The sequence below is a fragment of the Gymnoscopelus microlampas genome (genome assembly GCF_963454915.1).
Source record: "Gymnoscopelus microlampas genome assembly, chromosome: 9".
NCBI lineage: Eukaryota > Metazoa > Chordata > Actinopteri > Myctophiformes > Myctophidae > Gymnoscopelus > Gymnoscopelus microlampas.
This window is the reverse complement of record NC_139946.1, coordinates 34973514-34997306: the sequence shown is the minus strand read 5'-3', so window position 1 is coordinate 34997306 and position 23793 is coordinate 34973514. Positions and strand designations below refer to the sequence as shown.

The following is a 23793-nucleotide window of genomic DNA, read 5'->3' as shown; positions in this document are numbered from 1 at the left end:
TGCATGCAGTGACACATACAAACAGTGAGTCTTTGACACAATTAGAGGTAGAGGTTAGTGCCTATGCTCTTGCACGCACCCCCTCTCTCTCTCTCTCTCTCTCTCTCTCTCTCTCTGTCTCTCTCGACCCGTCTTGGCAATGGATGTCTAGTATCATTCTAAAAAGGACAAAGGGATTTCAAAGCCATGGTGACAATTTACCAGACTGGCAAGTGGCAACAGTACTGTGACGCAACAGGGGTCAGAATGCCAGTTGGCTCTTGCCCCCAAAACAAATCACTGCAGTGCACGCAAGCGGGCACGCCACACGCACACACACACACACACACACACACACATACACACACACACACACACACACACACACACACACACGCACGCACACACACACGCACACACACACAGGCACATCCCTGGCATTTGAGTGAGTGATGCTGTTATTGGTTCGTTCAGTATTTTGATACTCTACCCAGAAATAGCCAGTCATGCCCAGAGACCCACGAGGAAGCGGTGCGGTGGTTTCTGTAACCCTATGCAGTATACACTGGTGACTCCAGATAAAGCTCCTAAGCTCTCTAAGCCATATGGGACTTTTCTGTTACAACTTCTGATCAAGAAGTCCACTGCTGATAGGATTCAGGCAGTGAAACACACACTGTAGCATCTAGATGACTTTTCAGTTCTCCTCTTCATTTTCCCCCAATACTTTTCTTGCATCAGCAGCAGTTGAGGAGTGGAAGACATTGGTGATGTGGAGCTGTTGGTGAGTAGCTAATTAAAAATGTATATTATTATTTTGAATATGGTCTTTATGGTATTCCCATTTAATTTGGATTGTATACAATCCTGAAAAATAATGACGAGCTGCATTTAAACATGCAATGTTGCAAGTACTACTACAGCCTGCAAAAGTTGGCCGTTCCGGTGGCACCCTTCAGTCAAGGCTGTTTTGCTGTTTGCTTGGGGTCAGTAATTATTGGCTCTGTAGGTTCTTTTTATTACTTAGTTATTTTTCTCTAGGAACTCTTTGTCCTGTCAACTGAAACAACAATTCTGTCTGTAGTTTCTACTTTCTCACTTTTTTCAAGCAGGCCAATTATCCTGCCTTTGTGTTTTGTTATTATAATTGGTTGTACTGGGCCATTGATTCCTGTTATGTCAAGATTTGCTTCCAGTTTTAATGAGGCATCCTGTTTGTAAACACAGGGGTCAGATAACTCTTTCTGCATTCCAAAACTGTTGAACTGGGGCCTGTGAACTGAAATAGTTTATGTTTTATTTTTAAATAGTTGTGAAAATCAGATAACTGTGCACTGTGTGTTCTGTTGCCTCATTTTATGTGAAATCTTTAGGGAACATTTACAAATCAACGGTAAAAGATATATTTCTTTTTACTCTGCAGTGAACACAGCCTGTGTTGTCTGGGGCTAAGTTGATGTTGTTGGTACCATGGCCAGTTAGACATTTAAGATTTGCCCAAGGCAAGGACACACCCGTCTGGGATAGATCAATTGTCCAAGGCTTGATTTAAACCGAAATGTGGCTTTTAACCTATTGTCCACCTGCCGTTATTTAATTATGTCACACAGCTGACATTGCTGTGACATACAGTAATTACCATTTTGGCATTGTATAAGAGCAGAACTTTTACATAACTACAGATTGGCAGGTGTGTAAGAGAAGACCTGTGTGTGTGTGTGTGTGTGTGTGTGTGTGTGTGTGTGTGTGTGTGTGTGTGTGTGTGTGTGTGTGTGTGTGTGTGTGTGTGTGTGTGTGTGTGTGTGTGTGTGTGGGCTTGCACATCGTTACCAGCACTTGTCCTTACATTATTTGTCGGTGTATCTTTTTGTACTTATCTGACTTCTGTTTGTTTACATGTAGCCAATCATAGGGTCACAAGAAGCTTTCACACAGGGCCCACATTATTACTCATCACAAGGATTAGTACAAAATGACCAAATGGCCAGTAAATGCTGCTGTTGATGTTGCTGATGATGGCAATATTTGCTCCCAATAGACCCGTCCTATAGGTCTAATAGATATTCTAGGACTGCTTGTGCATTTCTCTAATGTGTCATTTGCTTGACTGAGTGCATGCAGGGTATTGTAATTGGTCCTGTCAGTGTGTAGGTGGTCCGCCGTGATAGCGTGACTGAGCCGTGACAGCAGCAATTTGGACATTTTCCACATCTATGTATTATAGAATTATTTCCATTAATTTGATCAAATATGCAAATTGACTCATTAAATATGCAAAACGTTAACATGTCTTAAGCATAAATGGGTTCTACAAGACACATAACCTGAGAAAGGGTCCAGGGTCCGCAAACTTTGGAAGTCAGTCATAGCCACTTTGAATGGGATCTGAGAAACCACTTACTGTATACGTCTTGATCACCTGACCCCAGAGATAATGTGTACCGATTTGTGTGAGTTTTCGACCATGATGCCGATTTGGCAAACGTAGGGTGTCAAAAACACTGACCCAGGTGTAGCGGGAGTGACGTCAGGACTTCGGTACTCTTTCACTGCCAGACTTATTTCTGGCTGCGTCCAGCCACTGTCAGCGATTTTTTGAATTTCCTGCCTTTTCAAGTAGTCACAGAATATTTATCTCGAGCATGATCGATCCCCTGATGGTTGGTAATCATGGGGGCTTTCACTGTGCTTCCGCGAAAAAAAAAGAAAATGTCATTGCGACCCCCCCCTGTTATAGGCTGTCTCGTTAAAAATGCAGGGGGGAAAAAGGAAAGCAAGATACAGCCTTTCCCCAAATATGCTAACCAGGAAGTGGATGGAGGAGTAAATCTTGTGATCACGTGATCTCCTCGATCTCTCTGTGTTTGAGCCAGAAATGTTGGCTCATAGGTTGCGGAACAGCGCCATCTAGTGGAAACACCAAAAAAAATCGTCAAAATTGTCCAGCATATACTTAATACTCGCATAAATGGATCCTACGTCAAAAATTACCTTGGGATCAACCGAAAAAAGTTTTGTGCAACCGATCATCAAATTGTTACAGCTTTTGCCCTGTCAACACCTTCATTTGAATAAACACACACTAAATTGTGCATAAAGCAGTGCTTGAGGGCATAATTTACTACAACACATTGAGGAAGTAGACTACAAAACAAACTGTTCATGATTCATATGGCAAATTACACACTTTTCTCCCAAGGCCATACAACCTGAGCGCTTTAACCACTTTCAACCTGGAGTGGGAATGTCATTATGGATTGAAAATGTTCAGAATGTATGACACTGTCGCATGATGAAGGGCTTGCCTAGTGGTTAATAGTAAAGTCAAGTTCTTTCTAATGATTCAAGGTGCATCGATGACACTTCACCCTACTGTGGAGACGTGTGGAATGAAATGAAAGGGTTGTAGAGTGTATGACTCAGGAGCTGTCCAAAAATATTGCTTGCAGCCTGATTAATGTAAGCTTTACCATACGCAAGTACTGACTGAAAACATCATTAACTCCGGCACACATGGGGTGGAGTGAGTGTGTGTGTGTGTGTGTGGGGGGGAGGTGCATTACTAAGACATAAAAACAACCCTGCCTTGAGAGACTCCATGGCGCTTTGTGGGACCGCTATATCCCCTCTATCACCTGCCTCTGTGTGAACCCATATCTCCAATTTCCTCTCCCAGTAATTGGATTCTAGTGGACTTGTAAAGTGGTTTTATTTGGAAAAGTACTGTAGCCTACATCTTTGTATCACGTCCTTGTGAAAAAAGAATTCAGCAGTGTGCTTATATTGTTTGTTATATTTAAACATATTTGTGTTAATTTCGCACCCTCATACAGTGCCTACGCATTTTTATTTTCCTCCAGAGAGATTTGATCTGCAATTAGCCTTTGCCAGAATGTAAATCCCCATCTTCAAAGGTTTTTAATTTGATTCCCCTATAATCTTTTTAAAGAGCGTAAAAATAAAGTGTAATGCTGACTTGTGCCACAAGTGGGTGAGTGACACTTCTAATTGTATCTTGTAGCACCTAAGGCACTATATTATAAGCTGGGCTAGTCATGTAGTTCGACTGCTAGAGCTATGGGGAACGCTTACAGTAAGTGAGGCTCGGACACAAAGGGGTTAAATGATTGCGGGCTCTTAAATTGAAAAACAATAACATAAAACACACAAACATGTAAACAACAATATGGAAATACAAATAGTTGGTACCAACACTGTAGTAATTGCTTGGCCACTTCAATTTTCAAGTTCACTGTATCTATCTGGGTGCACCCTTCTACCTTGAATCTTCAGTTGTCACCTTTAAATTCAAGCTTAGTTCTGTTCCAGTTAAATCAAATGACAAAAATCAAAATAGGACAATTGCATCATACAAACATCCACCTTTAACACTAAGGTAATGATTTTACCACTCAGTTACAGTTCCTTTTCCAGGAATGAAAAGGTAAAGTGTCAGTATACGGCTTAGTTGCTTCTCTGTGGCTTGTATTTATTATATTCTTCTAGATCTCAACTCTTTTCCTCTGTGTTCTGTGCTTCTGTTCTGTACTGTCTGTGGTCTCCAACCTCAACAGCTGAACTGACTCTAGCTTGATTTGTTTGATTAGTGCAGGACTGCAGGTGTGAGAGGCTTCCTGTATTACAGATCAGCCTGACCTGAACGACTGCCATAACCATGTCACTCTGTCTCTAATATTTATTGATAGATAATTTACAGGTATTGTGCACCACTCTGTAGGGGGCTAGTTTTTGTACTGACTGTTCGAGTGGGAGGAGAGCTGGTAGCAGAATGCCCAGAAGCGCCGATCAGAACGGTATCCTCGTGCGAGTCTTTGCTGAGAGTCTATGTGGGGGCTCGAGTAATAGATGAGTCAGGTGGTGCTGGTTAGGTAGATGGTTTGTAAGGCCAGTTACCTGTGGTTAGATTGGATCAACTCCTTCCTTATTAGTTACAATATTATTCTTACTGAACTGAAATATCTCTGAACTCACTTATCCGATATCGACTCAGCCTTATATAGTGGTAGATTGTACTCGCCATATAAGGACGACCCTAGAGCATAGCCGTTTCATTATCGTCCATATATTCATATTAGGGGAGGTCCCTGTAGGGGGCCACCTCCGCAACATCGCCGGCTCCAAATTTAGCGTGTAAATGTGCTCCTATTGGCTCTGATTTTATCAAATGTGTCCTCTATATCTGGGAGTAGTTGGGGCATTGGAATAGGTTTAGCCACTGGTCGTGTATAGGTCTTCTCCTTTACTTGTATTGTAGCACTTCTCACTCGGTTATCCCTTCCTAGTATTATATCTCTGCTGTCCGGCAGCAACCAGCTAACTCCAAAATGTAAATGTTTCAGGAAATGAAAACAAAAAAAAAAGTTAGGAGGTTTTGTTCATCATTGATAAGAACAGCTGAATGGACCTCCAAGCTCACTATGAGGTTTGAGGTCAAAAGGGTGTGGAGCCTGGAGTCTGCTAAACCAGCTAACTCCACCCCCCTTTGCTGGAGTTAGCTGGTTTAGCAGAAAGTTTGAGGATCCAATGGAGCTGGTTTTGTCAGAAGCACTTTTTAATACTTTTCATTGGTTCAAATTTTTTTTTTATCAACACACAGACGTAAAGGGTGTTCAATGGCCCTGATAAATGGAAAAAAATGTAAAAGCGGAAAAATGGAGTTTACAGTGAACAAGGAAAAAAGCCACCTTTGCAGAGTTGAAATCTGGGTATTAATTTAACAACTGTACTTGCTCGCACCGCTTTTTTTCTGTCTACACAGCGTTGTGACCCGTTGTGGGCTTGTTGATCAGCTATTTCTTGCAAATGTTCCCCCCCCCCCCAGAATAAGGATGCTGGGGTTCAAGTGGTTAAATCAGTGAATGTGAAACAGTCTCAGAGTTAAATCGCTCACTCACTCTACTGTGCTCTGTGCTTTTGGGGGTCAGGTGACCTTGACCTGAAATAAATAAATACTGGTAGGTTCGTGAAAAACAATGGTGAGTGCTGCCTTGTTCAAATGGTTAGGAAATGGACCCATTAGTGAGTGCATACATCTACAGTTACAGTACAGTATTTCAACATGACAGTGTGTGAACCCAGCTCCTGTCCTCAACCAGATGACAGTCCCCTACTCTATTCCCTGGCCATTTACTACTAATGTGCTGGCTAGATAGCAATGGCTCACTAAGTTGAGGCCATAAAACCCACTGACGCACCAGCTACGCAGTATACGCAGTGGCTCATTTATACGAGCTCCCTCTCTCTTTCTCTCTCTCTTTATCTCCTGTTCCTTCATGCTCTCTGCTCCGCGTCTTTATGGAGATAAAGGAAGGAATAAAGGTGCACTCGCTGGTCTGTTCTATGTTTCCTTCATTCCTCTGTCCGACCAGAGAATGGGGAAGTGAGGTAGGAAAAATGTGTGTCCCTCTGTGTGTGTACACGTGAGGGGAAAAAGGAGAAAGGCAGGAAAATAAAGATGTGTGCGTGTGCGTGTGCGTGTGCGTGTGTGTGTGTGTGTGTGTGTGTGTGTGTGTGTGTGAGAGAGAGAGAAAGGCTGAGAGAGAGAGTGGGTGGGTGACCTTATGTGCGGAGAATGTGGGTGAAAAGGTTTTCAGAGGGAAGAGACACAGGAGAGGTGGTGCGTGTGGATATACCAGTAAATGTACTATAGGGAGAGGCATTGATTAGACCCTCCAGAAAAATGCGATTATGCGATCGCATAATTTACCATATAATCAGCGAAATGGCGCATAATTATGCATAATCAAGAGTTTTAGCCCGCATTATCAAGGATTTTTGCCCACGTTTTACTGGAAGGTCTAATTGATGATGGTATCTCCATCATTCTGAAACAGTAGGGTTGTATCAGTAGAGAAATAAGTAAACAAATAAATAAATGAAAAGAGAGCAGATTAGTGAGGGTTACCCATCTCCCCTGGGGCTTTTGGCTTCGGCTTCTAACAAGACATTATACATCACAACCCGAAGCCTTGAGCCACGTAGCTGTCAACACAAAGATGTTGTCTGCAACAGGAACAACTCTCCTCTTTGTGCTCTCCAGGAGGCCATTTTGTACCAACTGACGAGTATTCTCACTAATAAGACCCATTACATCTGATAATGGATGTCTAGTTAAGCTGCTGTGAAACCACTGGGTTGCATGCTCTGTTTTTGCTTAGGAAGCACGCCGCACACACACACTCACACACACACACACACACACACACACACGCACACACACACGCACACACACACACGCACGTGTGTGTGCGCGAACGCGTGCAGACGCGTGCGTGTGTGAGTGTGTGTGCACATCACTCTTCAGCTCTGTCAGACACCGAGGTAAATGAGAGAGACAATTCAGGAGGAAAAGGACAAGAAAGAGGATTGATAATATCTAATGAAAATTAATTGGGGAAAGAGGGAGAGGGACAGGGCAGACATGTTAACTGTATTAGAGCTGACCTTTATGAACAGAGAAATAGAACAACTTAGACACTTATAGCAAATGCTCTTGTCAAACGACGTATGAAAGTTTAAAAAAAAGTATTTAAACAAAATGTTGACATTCTGAATATCAATACACTGTGCAGATGGCTGGAAATAACCACCTATAGCTGGTGTGTTTTGAACGTGCTACCCTCTGCTGTCTGTCTTTCTCTTTTTCTGTCTCATGTCCTTGCCTCTTGAACACCCTGCCTCTTCACATTCGCTCTGCTCAGAGTCCTCTGTCTGAAGTTTTTCAATGTTTATTAAAGACCCATTTATTCTCCCTGGCCTTTAATGCTGCTTGATCATGTGTACTCTTGCTGTGGATACTTTTGATGCTGTAGTCTACACGTTGATATGCTAGCTGTTTTTGTTTTATTCCTGATTCCTGATCTAATTAACTTGTTTGTTTCTTTTAATTTCTTTTCTTTTCTTTGAATTTAGTTTTTCTTCTGCTCTCTTTGCTTGCTTTTACCTTGTTCTTATTCAGCACTTGTGTGGTTGTAAACGTGCTATAAATATTTGAGTTGAGTTGTTCACACTCTTTCCCAAGAACTGACTTTTGGCCAGAGCTGACGCCCAGCTGCTTTTCAAATCTGTGGATACTCTATTACTATTTCACTAATCTCTCATGTCAGATTTTTTTTTTTAACTGTTGGCTTCCCGGATTGCTCTTTCACAAACCTCATGACGAGCAGGCCTAAGCAGGTTTCAGTTTTGTTTCATGTGTGTGTGTGCGTGCGTGCGTGCGTGCGTGCGTGCGTGCGTGCGTGCGTGCGTGCGTGCGTGCGTGTGTTTTTCTATACAGGAAACAGGAAAAATACATCCAAGGTAATTTTAAACTTCAGTGGAAAACCACTAACTTGAGAATCTCCTGCAATTTGGAAAATTGTTACTGTATATAGGCTAAGGCTACTACCCCACAGGACAACACAATGTGTATGAACTGTTATGGGTTCAGAGTTAAATTAAAGTTACATTTTTTTCAGAAAATCTCATCTGTGTTAAGTGAACACTGGCATAACACCACACTGTCAGGGGCTTATAATAATCATCATAGTAATTATACATAAACTTCTGAAGCATTTTTAAATCAATGCAGGCAAACCAAAACTCTGGGCCAGAGTTTCACCTGCTTAAACTGACAAGTGTCTTCAGCTAGGCCTTCAGGGAGAATAGCCAAGCATTTGACCAATTCATTTAGCCAGCCTAAGCAACATCATCATCATCATTTGAAGTTGAGAAACATGTTTTCACGTTCTATAAAAACGTGCACACACTGCACGGAGTGGACACGTCTCTGAATATCAGTGGCAAGTGTATTCTCACCAGGAGTTAACAATGGTTTAGGGTGCAGTTTGGTGTGACTGCACCGTTATATTTACTTCCCCCTCGCTCTGCCTGCTTTTAATGCCTCTTCCCTCAAGAAGTGTTAATAGAAAGGTGACATTAATGTACACAGTAATAGCTTTACGTTTTTTTTAGGTGATAAAAGAGTATTCTACATTACAGTATACAGGGGCTCAGGATATAGGATATTGGGAATCACAAAATTCCCGGTTGCATGCCCCAGCTCCTCCTGGCTTAGTGTCCTTGAGCAAGACACTTTAACCTCTATGTGCTCCCGATGATAAGGTTGGTGCCTTGCATGGTTGCCTCTGTTGTCAGTGCGTGAATGTAATGCCCTTTGTAAAGTGCTTTGGATAAAGGCGCTATATAAAATGCAGCATTTATATGCCAGCTTTTGTTGGAATTCATGAGAAGCTTCTGTGTAGCACAGAATCTAAACGGATGGATTGGGAACTAAAACTGGTTTCAATTACACAACCCTTTCAGAGAGAATGCGTTAAAATAGCCAATCTCAGTCTATGTAGAATTGTGAGTAACAGGTCTCTGGTGTGGATTTAAATCTTGGCAAACTGAGAGGTGCCAGAGGACAGTTTGTCAGTGATTCAGGTGGAAAATCTTCTATGTATGTTACCAGCACACAGTTAAATAACTAATCTCCATTCTTGTCTTCTGTCTTCTGTTTTCACTACACCTAAAACCACTGCAATACATTTCTTTTCTCCATGTAAACACTTTGGTGTGGAGTTAAAGTGTGATTTGAACAAAAACCTAATTATAGCTATTATTTGCCAAAACTTTGGCATGGGAGACTTGGCAACGTTAAGGAAACCAGAGGAAACTTGGACTTTATTCTGTGACTTTCCAGCAGTATTATGTAGTGACATTATGAAGAGTCTTTTGTGTGTTGTTCTATTGAATACGGCTGAGGACAGTTATTGTTATTGCCCATATGTGTCATCCCACTTTCTCTCTCTCTTAACTCTTTCTCTGTCTCTCTCTCTCACTCTCTCTCTCCTCCCTCACACTCTTTAACCCAACACGGTGATGGCCACCCCCACCCAGAGCCTTCCCGTTAAAGGGCTTGTTTTCTTTGCTCCTTTGCCAAATACGTACTTGCTCAGGTCTCAGTGTCTTGAGACAGCTTGCTAAAATAAAATAATAGAGCCAATGAATAAAATTGTTTCCATTGTGCTTTGCATACTGTTTGTTTTTGGTGTTCAGTTATTAAGCCATTAAAACAGGGAAAGCATCTGTGATTTTTTTTATTTTACGTTAGCGTACATATGCTATTTTCAAACATTTTGGAAAAGTCTTGAGTGTTTGATACATGTTGAATTATTTTGAATTAAGAAATAGTTTGAGAACTATTGATTTAGAGAGCATTTGTAGAATCGGCCTCAAGTATTAATGGGTTAAACTTTAACCCAGATAAACCCTTTAACCCTTCTGTGGGACCACTAACACTCCTGCCACTCTGATATGAACTGTCTTTCTATGTATATCATTACATTATTTTTGAAACAGCAGAGTGATCACCCTGCTTTCATGTAGTCACCTGGGGGCGGTAATGGCTCAGGGGGTAGAGAGGGCATCTGGTGACTGACTTGCATGTTTGTCTCAGCCATCGGTGGGTTCTGCATAAATGTGAAAGGTGTGGTGTTCTGCTGTTGTGGTGCGTGCAAATGGGGGAATGTGAAGTACATTTTGAATGGTCGTAAAGACTAGGAATAGCATGAAGGCAGTCCATTTACCATTTGCATGTGATATTCATTAATGTGATTTTATATCATGCCATTGCCCAAGGGGATTTTCTTTTTTTCCCCAAGCTGAACTATATCACATACACCAATTCAAATACCCTATTTATGATAATAGATGAATAGAGCTTTTTGGTTCTTTATAATCATTTTGACACAGCTTCTTTGTTATTGTGTGTCGTGTGTGTCCCAATGGACCCTACAGTGTGAAAGCCGGCCTCTGCTCTTCAAACAGGGGGAACCCGCTCCTTAATAATGTATGAGATTCTACATACTGCAGGAGGCCATCCTCTTTAGGAGCATTACATATACCAAGAGGATGATGTCATCCAGGGTGGCATGATACTAGACAGGGCGAATGATGTCACCTCTTCATTTCAAATGCATCATCATCCCCCTGCTTTGTGTTTCCCTTTCTAGCACTGTCTCTCATGTGGATTGTAATCTTATCACTGAGGCATGAAGAAAATATATAAATAATAATAATTATATATATATATATATATATATATATATATATATATATATATATATATATATATATATATATATATATATATATATATATATATATATATATAGGGTATAGCATTTGCCTCTAATAATTATATTATATAGTTATATTGTAATGATAAGGTGTGGTTGTCACAAAATCCAAAAGCACACCTGAACTTGTCACACGGCACACCAGTGTGCCTCGGCCCATCGTTTGGAAACTTCGACTTTAAGCTACTGTACCAGTTTGATGTGCACATCAGTATATTCATTAGGCTATTTCCAGTACTGTACAGTAAGTAAGTTTGGCTGAAAGTGCAGTAAGCCTGGCTCTTGGCCTGCAACTTCTTTATGCATTGTGAGAAAGTGTCCATAGCCACCTATCCCTATTATGGGCATTTCATAATAGGCGAACATTCAGTGAAAATAGGTGAACATTAAGTGAAAATAGCAGATATACAAGCTCACAACACGTCATGTTGCGATTTGTTGTGATATTATGATGCATACATGCATAACAGGTTCTACCTACTCAGCATTGGAACACACCTATTCTACCTGGCAGCAAAATGGATAACTGTCATCGCCTCAGTTGATTCAAAAGGGATGGTATTTCCAGAGAAGTGAGGAGGAGCAGCAAAGCAACTTCTCTAACTCCATTAAACTTATACAGATGTATATAAAAACTAATTCTAGTGAGTATTTCTGTTGAACCACTATTCTCAAGTGTGTCGTTCCCTTGCCTGTCCAACCCTGCAGACATTGGGAGCGCACTGTTAGACAGATGGTTTCCCAGTGTATATACTGTACACTCAACATTCAAGATTTTGTCAATTTGATTGTGACGTCAACAGAGTTGACTGGAATTTGCACAGGACAGGCCCAGATGAAAACAGGAAGGTTTCCCATCAAAAGCAGCGTAGTATGGTGGCATGACAGAAAACATCTCACAGTGAGTGAGTATGGCTGTTATCTGATAATGTCAATCTTGGTTTATGGTCCATTTGAAACAAAATGTGCCTACAGGCAAATAATGAGGACACACCCCTCTGTGTTCCACACACTGTTTTCCCCCCTTATCTTGTGACTCATATTAAGAGATTTTAGATGTGTGTGTGTACGAGTGTGCGTGCGTGTTTGTGTGTAAATGATGCTCATGCGCAGATGCTGAATAACATCAAACCATTGCAGCATGCACAGAGGAAAGTATGCCAGCTGGCAGAGGAGCATAATATATCTATATAAAGCCACTGAGCTGCAACAGTAAGGTGATGAGTAAAGAAAATGCAGCTTCACTATGACGCAGATTAGGGAAATCTTTATGGAAATATAGCTCCGTCTTCATAGCAGTAAAAGATTTGCATACACACTTTATACGTCATAAGGTGTTAGTGGGCAGGCACTCGCAATCAGTCACTCACACACAACCACAACGTTTCTACGTCATATCAATTCTCATCAATAGTACTGATAGTATTTATGTTGATGTTGACATTGGGAATTATCTCTCTCCCAATCTCTCTCTCTCTAAGACAAAAACGCACACACACTACATACATACATACATATGTGATATAAGAATACACAAGAATGTATAGCAATTAAACAGAACGTATAGCTATGCTCAGTTATTTAGAAAAACATATCTAGACAAAAGTGTAAGTGTAACAACAGGTCTGGGTGCAGTAGTGTGGTCCCCAGTATACACAAACTAACAAAAACACCTAAATGGGGAACTGTTGTTGCCTGCTGATGTGTCTTGGTTCCACAAAGGGAGAAAGGCATTTGCTCCAATAGCACTGCTTGGAAATGTGTGGGCCTCGTGTTTGGGCCAGGATGAACATTACTTTCATTACTGAAGTTGATAGAGATGACTACAATCTGTAAGGATTCACAGATTCCCACAGAATTGCCCCCAAAATGCTTTAGGCTGCATTTTGCAATGAATAACAGTAACTAAAGAGCACCAATGAACTTCACTTTGTCCTTGCTGTCTGTGCACTCCATTCAATGAGCTTAAAGGAGGAGTTCACCGAAAAAAAAAAATGACTTACCGGTATTTTCTATCAATTGCACACCCCATGAAGCCTTGAATCTTAGCTTAGGAATGCCACAAAAACAAAAATAAATCCATGAATTCAAGGCTTCATGGGGTGTGCAAATGATAGAAAATAAGTCATTTTGTGGGTGAACTCCTCCTTTAATAGCCTATTCAGGACTGTAACCACATTTTGGTCAATCTTACAGTAGCTTCACATACTCACACACACGCATAAGTGCACAGGCACACGCAGAGAGAGAGAGAGAGAGAGAGAGAGAAGGGAAGAACAGCAAAGGCCATGGCATTCCTTATGATATTTTCCCAATTCAGCATTCTTACCAGCCTTCAATTTATCATCTACAGACAGTTAATGTGCGCTCCAACACCCAGGGGTAATGTAAAGGCAATGATGGTAAATGTCACATTAATTTTCTTTTAATAAAGTATAACAGTACTAATTCACACTTTATGTATTTTGCCTTCAGCAGTGTCCCTCCTATGACATCTGCCCTAAAAGCAGTTTGTGTTGATTTCAGAGTCACATGACTGCCAAGAACACATGGGAGAAAAACATATGAAAACTGCAAGCTTCCAGGCTCCCACTGCCTGACACATACCCCTACAAAACTGCAGTTGGCAATTTGAGTGATCCACATAAATGTCACTTGTAGGCTACCCAGCAGAAACATCATACCAACATTTTGGATTTAGATATTTAGCCCCCACGGCGCCGTGATGTTAATTCGTCCATCCGTCCGTCCAACATTTTGGTCCCAAACAACATCTCAAAAACGGCTGGCTGGACTGCCATGGAAATTGCTTTGCACATTAAATCTCCTGGCTAGATGAACCTTCCTGGAAATCAGGCAGTTCATTTCTCCACAGCAGTTAATAGTGGAAAGAGATCAAAATAGTTTATCACTTTAAATAAGGCTATAGTTTATTTCGAGCAGCAAACTCAATTCAATTCAATTCAATTTGATTAAGTGTCAAATCACATCAAGACACTTTACAGAGACCCGACATTGTCCCACCCTGAGCAAGCAATTTTAGCTCACCTCACTCAGCACCTCATGTGTCATCTGTCCAGAGATGACCAATCAAAATATAGGGCTTACATTTGAAAACAAACATGTCTTTTAGTGTATACAAGCACCAGACGGACTGTGGTTATCAAGCCCATGGGCCTTAGCTTAATTTGTAGACTGTCGTAGGCTAATGTACGTACAACATCACCACACACTACACTGTTCTACAACCACGTCTTTAGTCTGTTTGGGTGTAATGGTCCTTATGAGCATTTAGCTCTTGTGATTAATTTACATTAATTAAAAAACTGCTGTTTGTGTCACCATCGCACATCCATACAGAATGCAAATATAATGCGGTGATAAAGTGATGTTATTATGTGATGTATTATGTTTGACTGTAAATTCAGAACACCAACCAGACCAGTATAAATGAGGTATCAAAAAATGAATAGTTTAATAGATGCAATTGCGGATTGTGTATTTGTCACACTCCGAAGACGTAAGGACCTTAAAGGAGACATCCGGTCATTTTAAGTGTTATGTTTGATGTGTGTCAAATCACTTACCAACGTAGAAATGAAAATTGCTGGTTTCTCTCCCGACCTGGCAACCTGGGGCTGCCATGCAGAGAGATAAGCAGCCCCAGCATTAGCTCGTTCTGTTATTAGCCGTTAGCTTCTCGGAGTTTTAGCGCCTGTTACGTTATCATGGGACTCCACAATGAGTACTAGGAGAAAAAAACAGACTTTACATTTGTTAAAATAGGCGAATTGCTGCTATCCTATATACTCCTATAATGCCAACGGTGGGGGTCGATAGGGGGATCTGTGGAGTCACGCGATTTTCATTTCTACGTTGTTAAGTGATTTGACACACATCAAAAATAACACTTAAAATGACCGGATGTCTCCTTTAAGGAACAACACATCCCCTATGGGCCACATGTGGGCCTTTTGCATCTCTGCAAATCTCTGTATCTGTCCTCTGTCTGTCTGTGTCCCTGTTATGCCCATATATGGCGATCCCTGCATCAACACGACATCACTACTGACGTCATAGAATGGCCTCCAATTAGTATGACGTATGTATCAGTGTATAGCCGAGGAGTGAGGGGCCCGTTGTAAAGTCGGGCAGATCAAGCAGTTCTCCAAAAGCACCCGTTTTTTGCGGTTAATTGCGGTTAATTGTTAGTTTCTTTTCGGTTTCTGGTGACTTTATTTCGGTTTTAGGGTTAGGATTAGGGTTAGGTTAGGGTTATGTAATTGAATTCTTATTTTTGCCTGATTTCACTTTATTTGTTCTACTTTGTATTTTAGGCCATATATAGAAAATAGCAGCTCTACAAGCTCCGAACGCGTCACAAATCGTTGTGAGCTATTATATCTGCTATTTTCAAATAAAATCTTGGGGAAAATGTATAAGCCGACCTGACAACACTGGCTGCTGCTGCAGGCACCATATCTCACATCAAGCTGCAGCATCATAAGGCCAAATAAGGCCACACCAAATAGTTAAACTCTTTAGTCTGTTACAACCAAATTCACCCTGAGACAAAGAGAAGGGCACGGCGGCCAAAAACACAAGAACTGTAACGCACACACCAAAATTGCACTGCGTAAAGACACACAGCAGCAGCGCACAGCAGCAGCTGCCCAATTAATAGAGGATATGCGTGTGACATCATCAAACCCGGAAGTTATGCAGGAATGCCTACTGAGTGTCAAAAAAAATACTTTCTGGCCTTGACAGCCCATGCATGCAACAGAAAAGTCATATCTGATTTCATTAAACAACATTAAACAATGTTAAACTCATTTTGCATGTTGCTTTGCCACTCGATTTGCCACTCGATGTGCCATTCACTTTAAGCATGCGCATATAGACCAATTATTTGTTTACTAACATTGAGCCTGGACGCACAGGTGATTGTTTCACGCAATCAATTCCCAACCTGTTTCGGGGTGCACTGGTTTCAGCACACCCCAACCCCCTCTTGTGTGTGTTGGCTAGTGAGACGCGTCCTAACGAGACCTGATATAATGGGTTTCGTTGCGCGCATACTGGCTGCGTGCAGCCAGTGTGACGTCGTCTGTTAAGGGGTCTATCCTCTATTGACCAACGCACAATAGAATAGAATAGATTAATAAACACGTACTGTAGGCTATGTTCTACCTTATTGAATGAGCAGCTGTCGCATCAGTGCCCTTTCCGTCGATGATGCAGTCATTGTCCAAAGACTTAGACACAAGAGTCTCTTTTTCAATTGCCATCAGCATAAAGGCCTCGACTCTCGAGGTGTTCCTGTGATGCTGTGCTCCTCAGACGGTTTTTGATTCATTTTAATGTGGAAAAGCTTCGCTCACATCATGTGTGAGCACTGACTGCTGTGCGAGCACTGACTGCTTATGGACCGACATTAACACTATTTTCAGCAGACTGCTGCTGGGCAAACATCTTTGTTATCTTTAAACATTTCCCCGCATCAGCCTCCAGACATTTTCGTTTTTTAGCTCGTACTTTCTCCGCATCAGCCTTTACTTTTTTGTTTTGTTTTCTCTCCATTCTCTCCTGCCAGTAGAATCCACCCGGCTTTTTTTTTTAAAGGTGGTTTACGTCAAATGTACGGAGCAAACCACTTGAGCGGGGGCCGGAGGGAACAAAGTCTCTACCTCCCCTCCACCAAAGTGTCACTATCACTTCAACCCCCCTATGACAATGTAGTGAATGGACCGGGCCGGCCAATTTCTCTTAAAGGGCCGGTGGGCGGTGGCCCGGTGCAGGGTTGGGTGTTTTTTCTTTTTTTTCTTTTTTACAATTTTAAAAAATATATTTTTTGCTTGGCTTGGCCGCGGCCCTAGACTGCCCGGCCGTTCTGGCATCTGCCAGAAGTGCCAGACCGTCCAATCCGGGCCTGAAGACAGTGTATAATGGAGTTTAATTTATTTTATAGTGTGTCAATACAAATATTGTTTGCTGGGCTAGTGGGCTTTGATGACCAGGTTGGCATGATTTTTTTTTGTTGGAGGGGGGTTATGTATGACGCCATGTGTGTCTCTGTAAAGCCAGCCTCATGTTGCACAGTATGACATCATCCTGGATGAGGTCACTCACACACAGCCTTGTGTGTTCATCGGTAACATTAGAATAACGACATTTATAATCAATATTACTTACAATACCCTTAAACTAGAACCGTGACTATACATTAGAAGTGAGCTGAAGGGGGAAAGACAATGAGTGCATGAGTTTTCTTTTCTTTTTTAATTGAGTTTTTCCATTTAAAATATAGATAGGAGAATACATAATAAAACAATTTAATGTGCTATATATAAAAAGGGTAAGTGAATATTAATCAATCAACTGCCGAGTGAGTTTTCAACATAAATACGCGTGGATGACTCATTCAAGGGTCGAAGCTTCCTCTTACACGATAATATTAGATTGTGAATAAGAAATTAAGGATCAATACTATCGTAGGCTACATGAAATAATATGAAATACATGAAATAATATTTTATAGCCGAGTTTTCAAGTAGAGCCTTGTAGAAAGAGAAGGTACGACGGTGTTCAGTGTTGTTGACGTCACTCTCGCTCTCTCTCTCCCTCTCGCTCTCTCTCTCTCTCTCTCTCTCTCTCTCTCTCTCGCGCCTCTATGTTCATATGTTCACACACTTTACAGCTGAGCCCAGACACTTTATTGTCAGTCAGGGGAACTGGAGGAACGTGGGAGAGAAACACATATTTATAATCATTACTGGGGGGAAAGTCCGACATTAATATAGTATTAGAACGCCAAAAACAGAGACTATATTGTGGCTACTTTGAGACTGAGGACTGGAAACCCCCCAACTGGACGTGACTTTGGGACGCGTCGAGTGGAGAGTTGTGCCACAACAAACACCCCAGGAGATCATCTAAGCTAAGTAAGGACTTCATTAAATAACACAGTAGAGCAGTAGCTTCATTAATTCTCCTGTTTAAAAGTTTAAATAGTTCACGCACTGCTGCTGTCGCCAGGCAGAACTGCGTTCCTCAGATATTTCTTGCACAGGTGCGAACTGGTTCAGCTATAGCCCCCGTTTGGAACCTCTCCCTCCGCTGTGTGGCTCCGAGATGAAGTCCCGCTGCGTGGGGTGGCGGCAGAGTGCGACACGGCGAACCGGTGGCCAATATGGTTGATTCTTACCCTTTTCCGTACATCATATCCAAACAGTAAAGGTATTCCACCCTGCTCTCAGATGTTTTACATTTTTGCGGTAAAGAAAATTTAAGTGACGGGTTGAAACAAGCGTTTGAATTGCTTTTTCTAGTCAGCCTGTGCCATGTTTTCCCAATGCAACCTCAACGGGAGCAGTATTGCGCATGCGGACGGGGGTTGACTGGCCATGGGCTGACTAAATAAGCGATTTAAACTCTTGTTTCAACACCTCGCTTAAATTTTCTTTACCGCTAAAATGTCAAACATCTGAGAGCAGGGGTGGCGACCTTTACCTTATGGATACGGTGTGCGGAAAAGTGTAAGATTCAACAATACTGGCCAATATTCGCCGGTGTCGCGCTCTGCTGCCAGCGTACGCAGCGGGACCTCATCTCGGAGTTATACAGTGGAGGGAGAGGTTCCGATTGGAGCAAACAGTTTGGCAGTTTTATTGTCTTCATGCCACCCCCCCCTGCCACCCCCCCCAAAGCCTTTGTGAATGACTAAAAATGCTCTTTTTGTTAGGTCAGACATTAAACGAGACCGTATGTGTGAACATCGTACTGTACGCCATAAGTCACATTAGTCATATAATTGCCGTCTCCCAAGAAACGACTTGAAAATAACAGAAAAAATAACAGACAACAGAGAAACTCAGGGTTTCCTCTGCTGCTAGTGCTACAGCTGGAAACCAGTGGTGTAAAAAGTAACTAAGTACATTTACTCAAGTACTGTACTTAAGTAACATTTTGAGGTATTTTCTACTTTAATAGGCTACTGGAGTAGCCTATTTCCAATTTTCAGTAGCCTGCTTTTGCTTCTACTCCACAACTAAATATTGTATGTTTACTACACTGTAATTATTTGACAACTTTAGTTACAGTTTGTAGATTTTTATTATTATTACAAAACATACATTAACCACCTAAAAATAGCAGATCTACAATCTCACAATGAGTCATGATGCTATGCATTGTGAGCTTGTAGATCTGCTATTTTCAAAACATTTGTATACATTTTATACATTTGAAAACTTGTGTGTGGACATTCTGCATAATGACAAAATGTACTTAAAATACCAAAAGTAGAAAGTACTCATTAATAATGAGTAGCCTACTTTCTACTTTTGGTACTTTAAGTACATTTTGACACCAGTACTTTTGTACTTTTACTCAAGTAAATGTTTTGTAGGCTACTTGTAACAGAGTATTTCTACATTGCAGTATTGATACTATTACTTAAGTGAAAAGATGTGAGTACTTTTTCCACCACTGCAGACAACAGAGAAACTCAGGGTTTCCTCTGCTGGAAACAAGCCCCGGCGCGCCGGGTGTATACCGGCTGGCAGAGGGTGTGAGTCAGACCTAAATGAATAATAGCTGGTTTGGCGGACGTTTTGGATCCCTTGAGGCACACAACGAGTCTGTCTTGGATTTAAATAGAATATCGGAAAACAATAGGTATTCATTTAGTTCAGATAATCAAGGACATATTTCTTTTGTCTTTTTTCCCCCCAAGAAAAGGAAAATTGGCAGAGGCCAAGAAGGTCACACATGCTGTGCGGTACTTTAAGTAGGCTCCAGACATTTCAATCATAGCCCTCACAGCATTGCAGTAGCCTATTAACTTGATATATATTGACATTCAATAGTTATGTGTTTGTGTAATCCTTCACTGGTGCAGATAGGCTATTTTAGGGTTAGCCCTGATTGATTTTTCTTTATCGCTTTATCTGTTTAATGCACAATAATGACTTGGCACTGTTGGCTGTTTGTCATCGTGCTGATGACAAACAGCCAACAGTGCAACAAGTTATTATTGTGCATTAAACAGATAAAGTGATAAAACAAAATCTATCAGGGCTAACCTTAAATACCCACTTGTTATCTCTCCCAGGAGCTTGACTGGATGGTCTATTCTATAATAGTGTATCATCAGTATGGCTTGTTTTGTGCAAGTGTACTTTGTGACAGGTGTGTATATGATGCATTGCACACTGTCTTTTACTGTTCCGCCATTTACCTCTCATTGACTATTTTGGTGTAGTCATCCATTCCCCCCTTCTGTTATTGTTTTCAACAATGAGCCACAGTTGACAGTCATGCGCACATAAATGCACATACACATGCATTAACACCCGCCGGTGCACATGATGGGTTAGCCTGCAGGTGCCTACATGGCAGCTGTCCATGGTGCTGTTTTTGTTTTTACAGCATGATGTGGATCAATAAATTCAGTAGTCGTCACTGAGCTTGTGTTATGTTGCATTCTATCCACTTACATCTGTCTGTTGTTTGGTGAAAAACAGAGCGCAGAATAATGTGTGCATTCATTATTACAGTGTCAATTGAAGTAAGTTGCCCAGACGACAAGTAACAGTAACCTTGATCACACAGTGAGAAAAAAAAGAACAAACAAGGCAAATAGCTTCTTGTTATCTGGCACTGAGCAAATGGTCTGTCTGTCCTGGTGCTGACTTGCTAACAGGAGAGGCGTCCAACAGATGAAAACTGAAAGGCAATTTAACCATTATCTTCAGTAGTCCCTTGTTGTGTTATGTGTAAGAATGTGGCCTCCTGTGCAGCGACTGAACAGCTGCTCTGATGACTTCTTTTTTTTTTATCAGTGAAGCGAAGATGTGAAAGCTGGGTGTTCATATATTGGTTAGGGTCCTGTGGCTGCCTCTGAAATATTATTTATCCAACAAACAGTCTGGTGTCTGTCTGATAATGCTACTGCTGGAAAATTGCCTCTTTCTCCCAGATTGTGCTGCCTGGTTCCTGAGTGGTTTCTTCTTTAAGCAAAGGACAGAGGATGTACCAAGGAAGTAACAGACTTGTGAGATTAGTACTTCTTCCAAGAATTAATGACCAGTGATCATGACCACACCAATATTTAACCACCCATGAAATGAGCACGTGACAAATACATTTTCTTGAACCTTGAACAGTTTTTCCTTCACCATTAAATGGCTGTTCCTTGCTTAAATGTATTGCTTTGACACTCGTTGTATACGTGACCTTAAGCAAAGTCTTAACGTCTTTGTGTTCTCCCTCCTCAGTGATATTTATCGCAGCCAAAGCCCAGGCCATGCCCACTAAGCTGTGAATACAATGTAAGTACTATATTGGCTCGGGGGCACGAAGCAGGATTAATAAGGCATGAGTCTTATTAAACGAGTAGTTCACCCAAAAAATGACTTATTTTCTATGAATTGCACACCCCATGAAGCATTGAATTCATGGATATGGATTTGTTTTTGTTTTTGTCGCATTCCTAAGCCAATAATTTGATTACCGGTGGAAAGATGATAATGTATCCGGTAGGAGACACAAAGTAGACTCTTTGTGTCCTACCGGAAATACACTGGTCATCAAATTATTGGCTCAGGAATGCGACTAAAACTAAAAATAATCCAGGAATTCAAGGCTTCATGGGGTGTGCAATTGATAGAACAGTCATTTTTTGGGTGAACTACTCCTTTAAGGCATTTTGCATGAACATCACTGATGGAATATAAATAGCCAGCACATTTTGTTTATAGCAATGTCACTGTTCTGGTCAGTGGTCAGGCAATTCAAGATTGGTTGATGCTCATTTTAATCAAAAAAATTAAACATTTCGTTTGTGTGTAGTTTGTGTGTTTATATACTTGAATTCAAGTATATTTTTGTAGGCTATCATCTTCTCTAAAAATTCCCACTCACTTTGTGCCACACTGCAGGAATTGCTGACAGGTTTCAATGCAAAACCAGTGTCCCTTGTGTTGTAACTTTGCATGGGTGAAGTTCTGTTTAACATGTATCAACCTGGCAGATAAGTTGGTCTACCTGTTCCTTCACAGTGCTGTGGAACAGTGACTAAATTAGCTAGCATTGAAGTGACTGTGTCAGTGGCACGCGTTGCATACTACTCTACTGTGTTCCCTTGTGATAGCCTGATGCTATCCCTCTACAGTAAAATTGTGTTCACTCAACTTACATCACCAGCTGCTTCAACCTCTTCTTTGCTACTCTCTCTTATCTCCCCCCTCATCTTCTATCCCTCACAACCTCTTATGACACACTCTATCGCTCTCTCTCTCTCTCTCATCCTATACAGGGTTTGGACTGCAATGTTGGCTCTCCTAGTAAATATTTTACTTGTCTCCCATGGTGAGTTCCAACTCCAACACCAAATAACTCTCAGCTTCTGTATTGGCTTTTCCGTGTGTGTGTGTGTGTGTGTGTGTGTGTGTGTGTGTGTGTGTGTGTGTGTGTGTGTGTGTGTGTGTGTGTGTGTGTGTGTGTGTGTGTGTGTGTGTGTGTGTGTGTGTGTGTGTGCTGTATATATACACGTATATACTTCTATACACATGGTGCAATACTCATTACACGATGAGCTCAGTGATGAGAAACCCCAATTCCTGAATGGCACTTAAAATGTTTTCAAATGCAATGTGAAATGGCATTCATTATGTAACACTGAGGGAAAATATGTGGTTGAATGACGTAATATTGGTCCTATAGTTAATTAGCCTTGCCCTTGGGAACCACAGGTTCCTGAGCCATGTGGCCCCATACATCAGGAGCCTATCTCCTGTTTCCTTAGTGTGTGGCAGCTTGATGTACAAGTACAGCTCCTGGACATGACGCTAGTATGACGTACCCCCAATCCAACCCTTGATGCCAAGTTGCCAACCCTTGAGTGCCAAGCAGAGAGCCATTGGGTACCATTGTTTTTGTCCTAAAAAAATAGTCTTGGCTGAGGATTGAACCCTGACCCCCCAGTCTCAGGGCGAACACTCTGATCACAAGCCCACTGAGCTGGTAATATTGCTTCACATAAGTCCACGTAATCTTTTTGATTCCATTACATTGAAGACAGCAGTTGATTGTTTGAGATAGAACTGACACATGACCAAAGAGGACATATTTCCCCCTGGGCTACACACACACACACACACACACACACACACACACACACACACACACACACACACACACACACACACACACACACACACACACACACACACACACACACACACACACACACACACACACACAGAGAGACACACACAGACACACACAGACACACACACACACACACACACAGATACACAGACACACACACGGGAAGTCATGCAGTTCATACAGTTCACTCGTACAGTACATACTGGCAAACCTAGAAGAAGATTCCTGAGTGGCGCTTGAGTCAATAAACATCACCCACCTGCCTGCCTGCCTGTCTGACATTCCCACTCCTTTACCCCCTTTGCACACACATTACATGAATACAAAAAGTGAGAAACGGACAGAAAAAAGCCAAATATTTCTATATGAGATGATATCACATTAGAAAGGTTGTATGCAAACCTAATTTACACAACATGTATAGTAATTCAAGTTAAATCCTGAAAAAGCTGACAAGCTGTTATTAACACAATACCAGAAAATGCCAAATAAATTCTAA

The 23793-nt window shown here is 41.5% G+C and overlaps 1 protein-coding gene across 2 annotated transcripts in view; it reads left to right on the top strand.

Moving 5' to 3' along the window:
* The first annotated feature begins 17814 nt into the window (after window positions 1-17814).
* The window catches only part of lepr (leptin receptor), a 39181-nt gene continuing 33202 nt past the window's right edge, over window positions 17815-23793 (top strand). The window contains exons 1-3 of one of the 2 annotated variants that reach the window (XM_084067075.1): window positions 17815-18064; window positions 21401-21454; window positions 22441-22493. In XM_084067075.1, the coding sequence (XP_083923201.1) occupies window positions 21453-21454; window positions 22441-22493 (55 nt within the window). In that variant the 5' untranslated portion in view covers window positions 17815-18064; window positions 21401-21452. The remainder of the gene's footprint in view (window positions 18065-21400; window positions 21455-22440; window positions 22494-23793) is intronic. The other variant, XM_084067076.1, reaches the window with a different exon arrangement.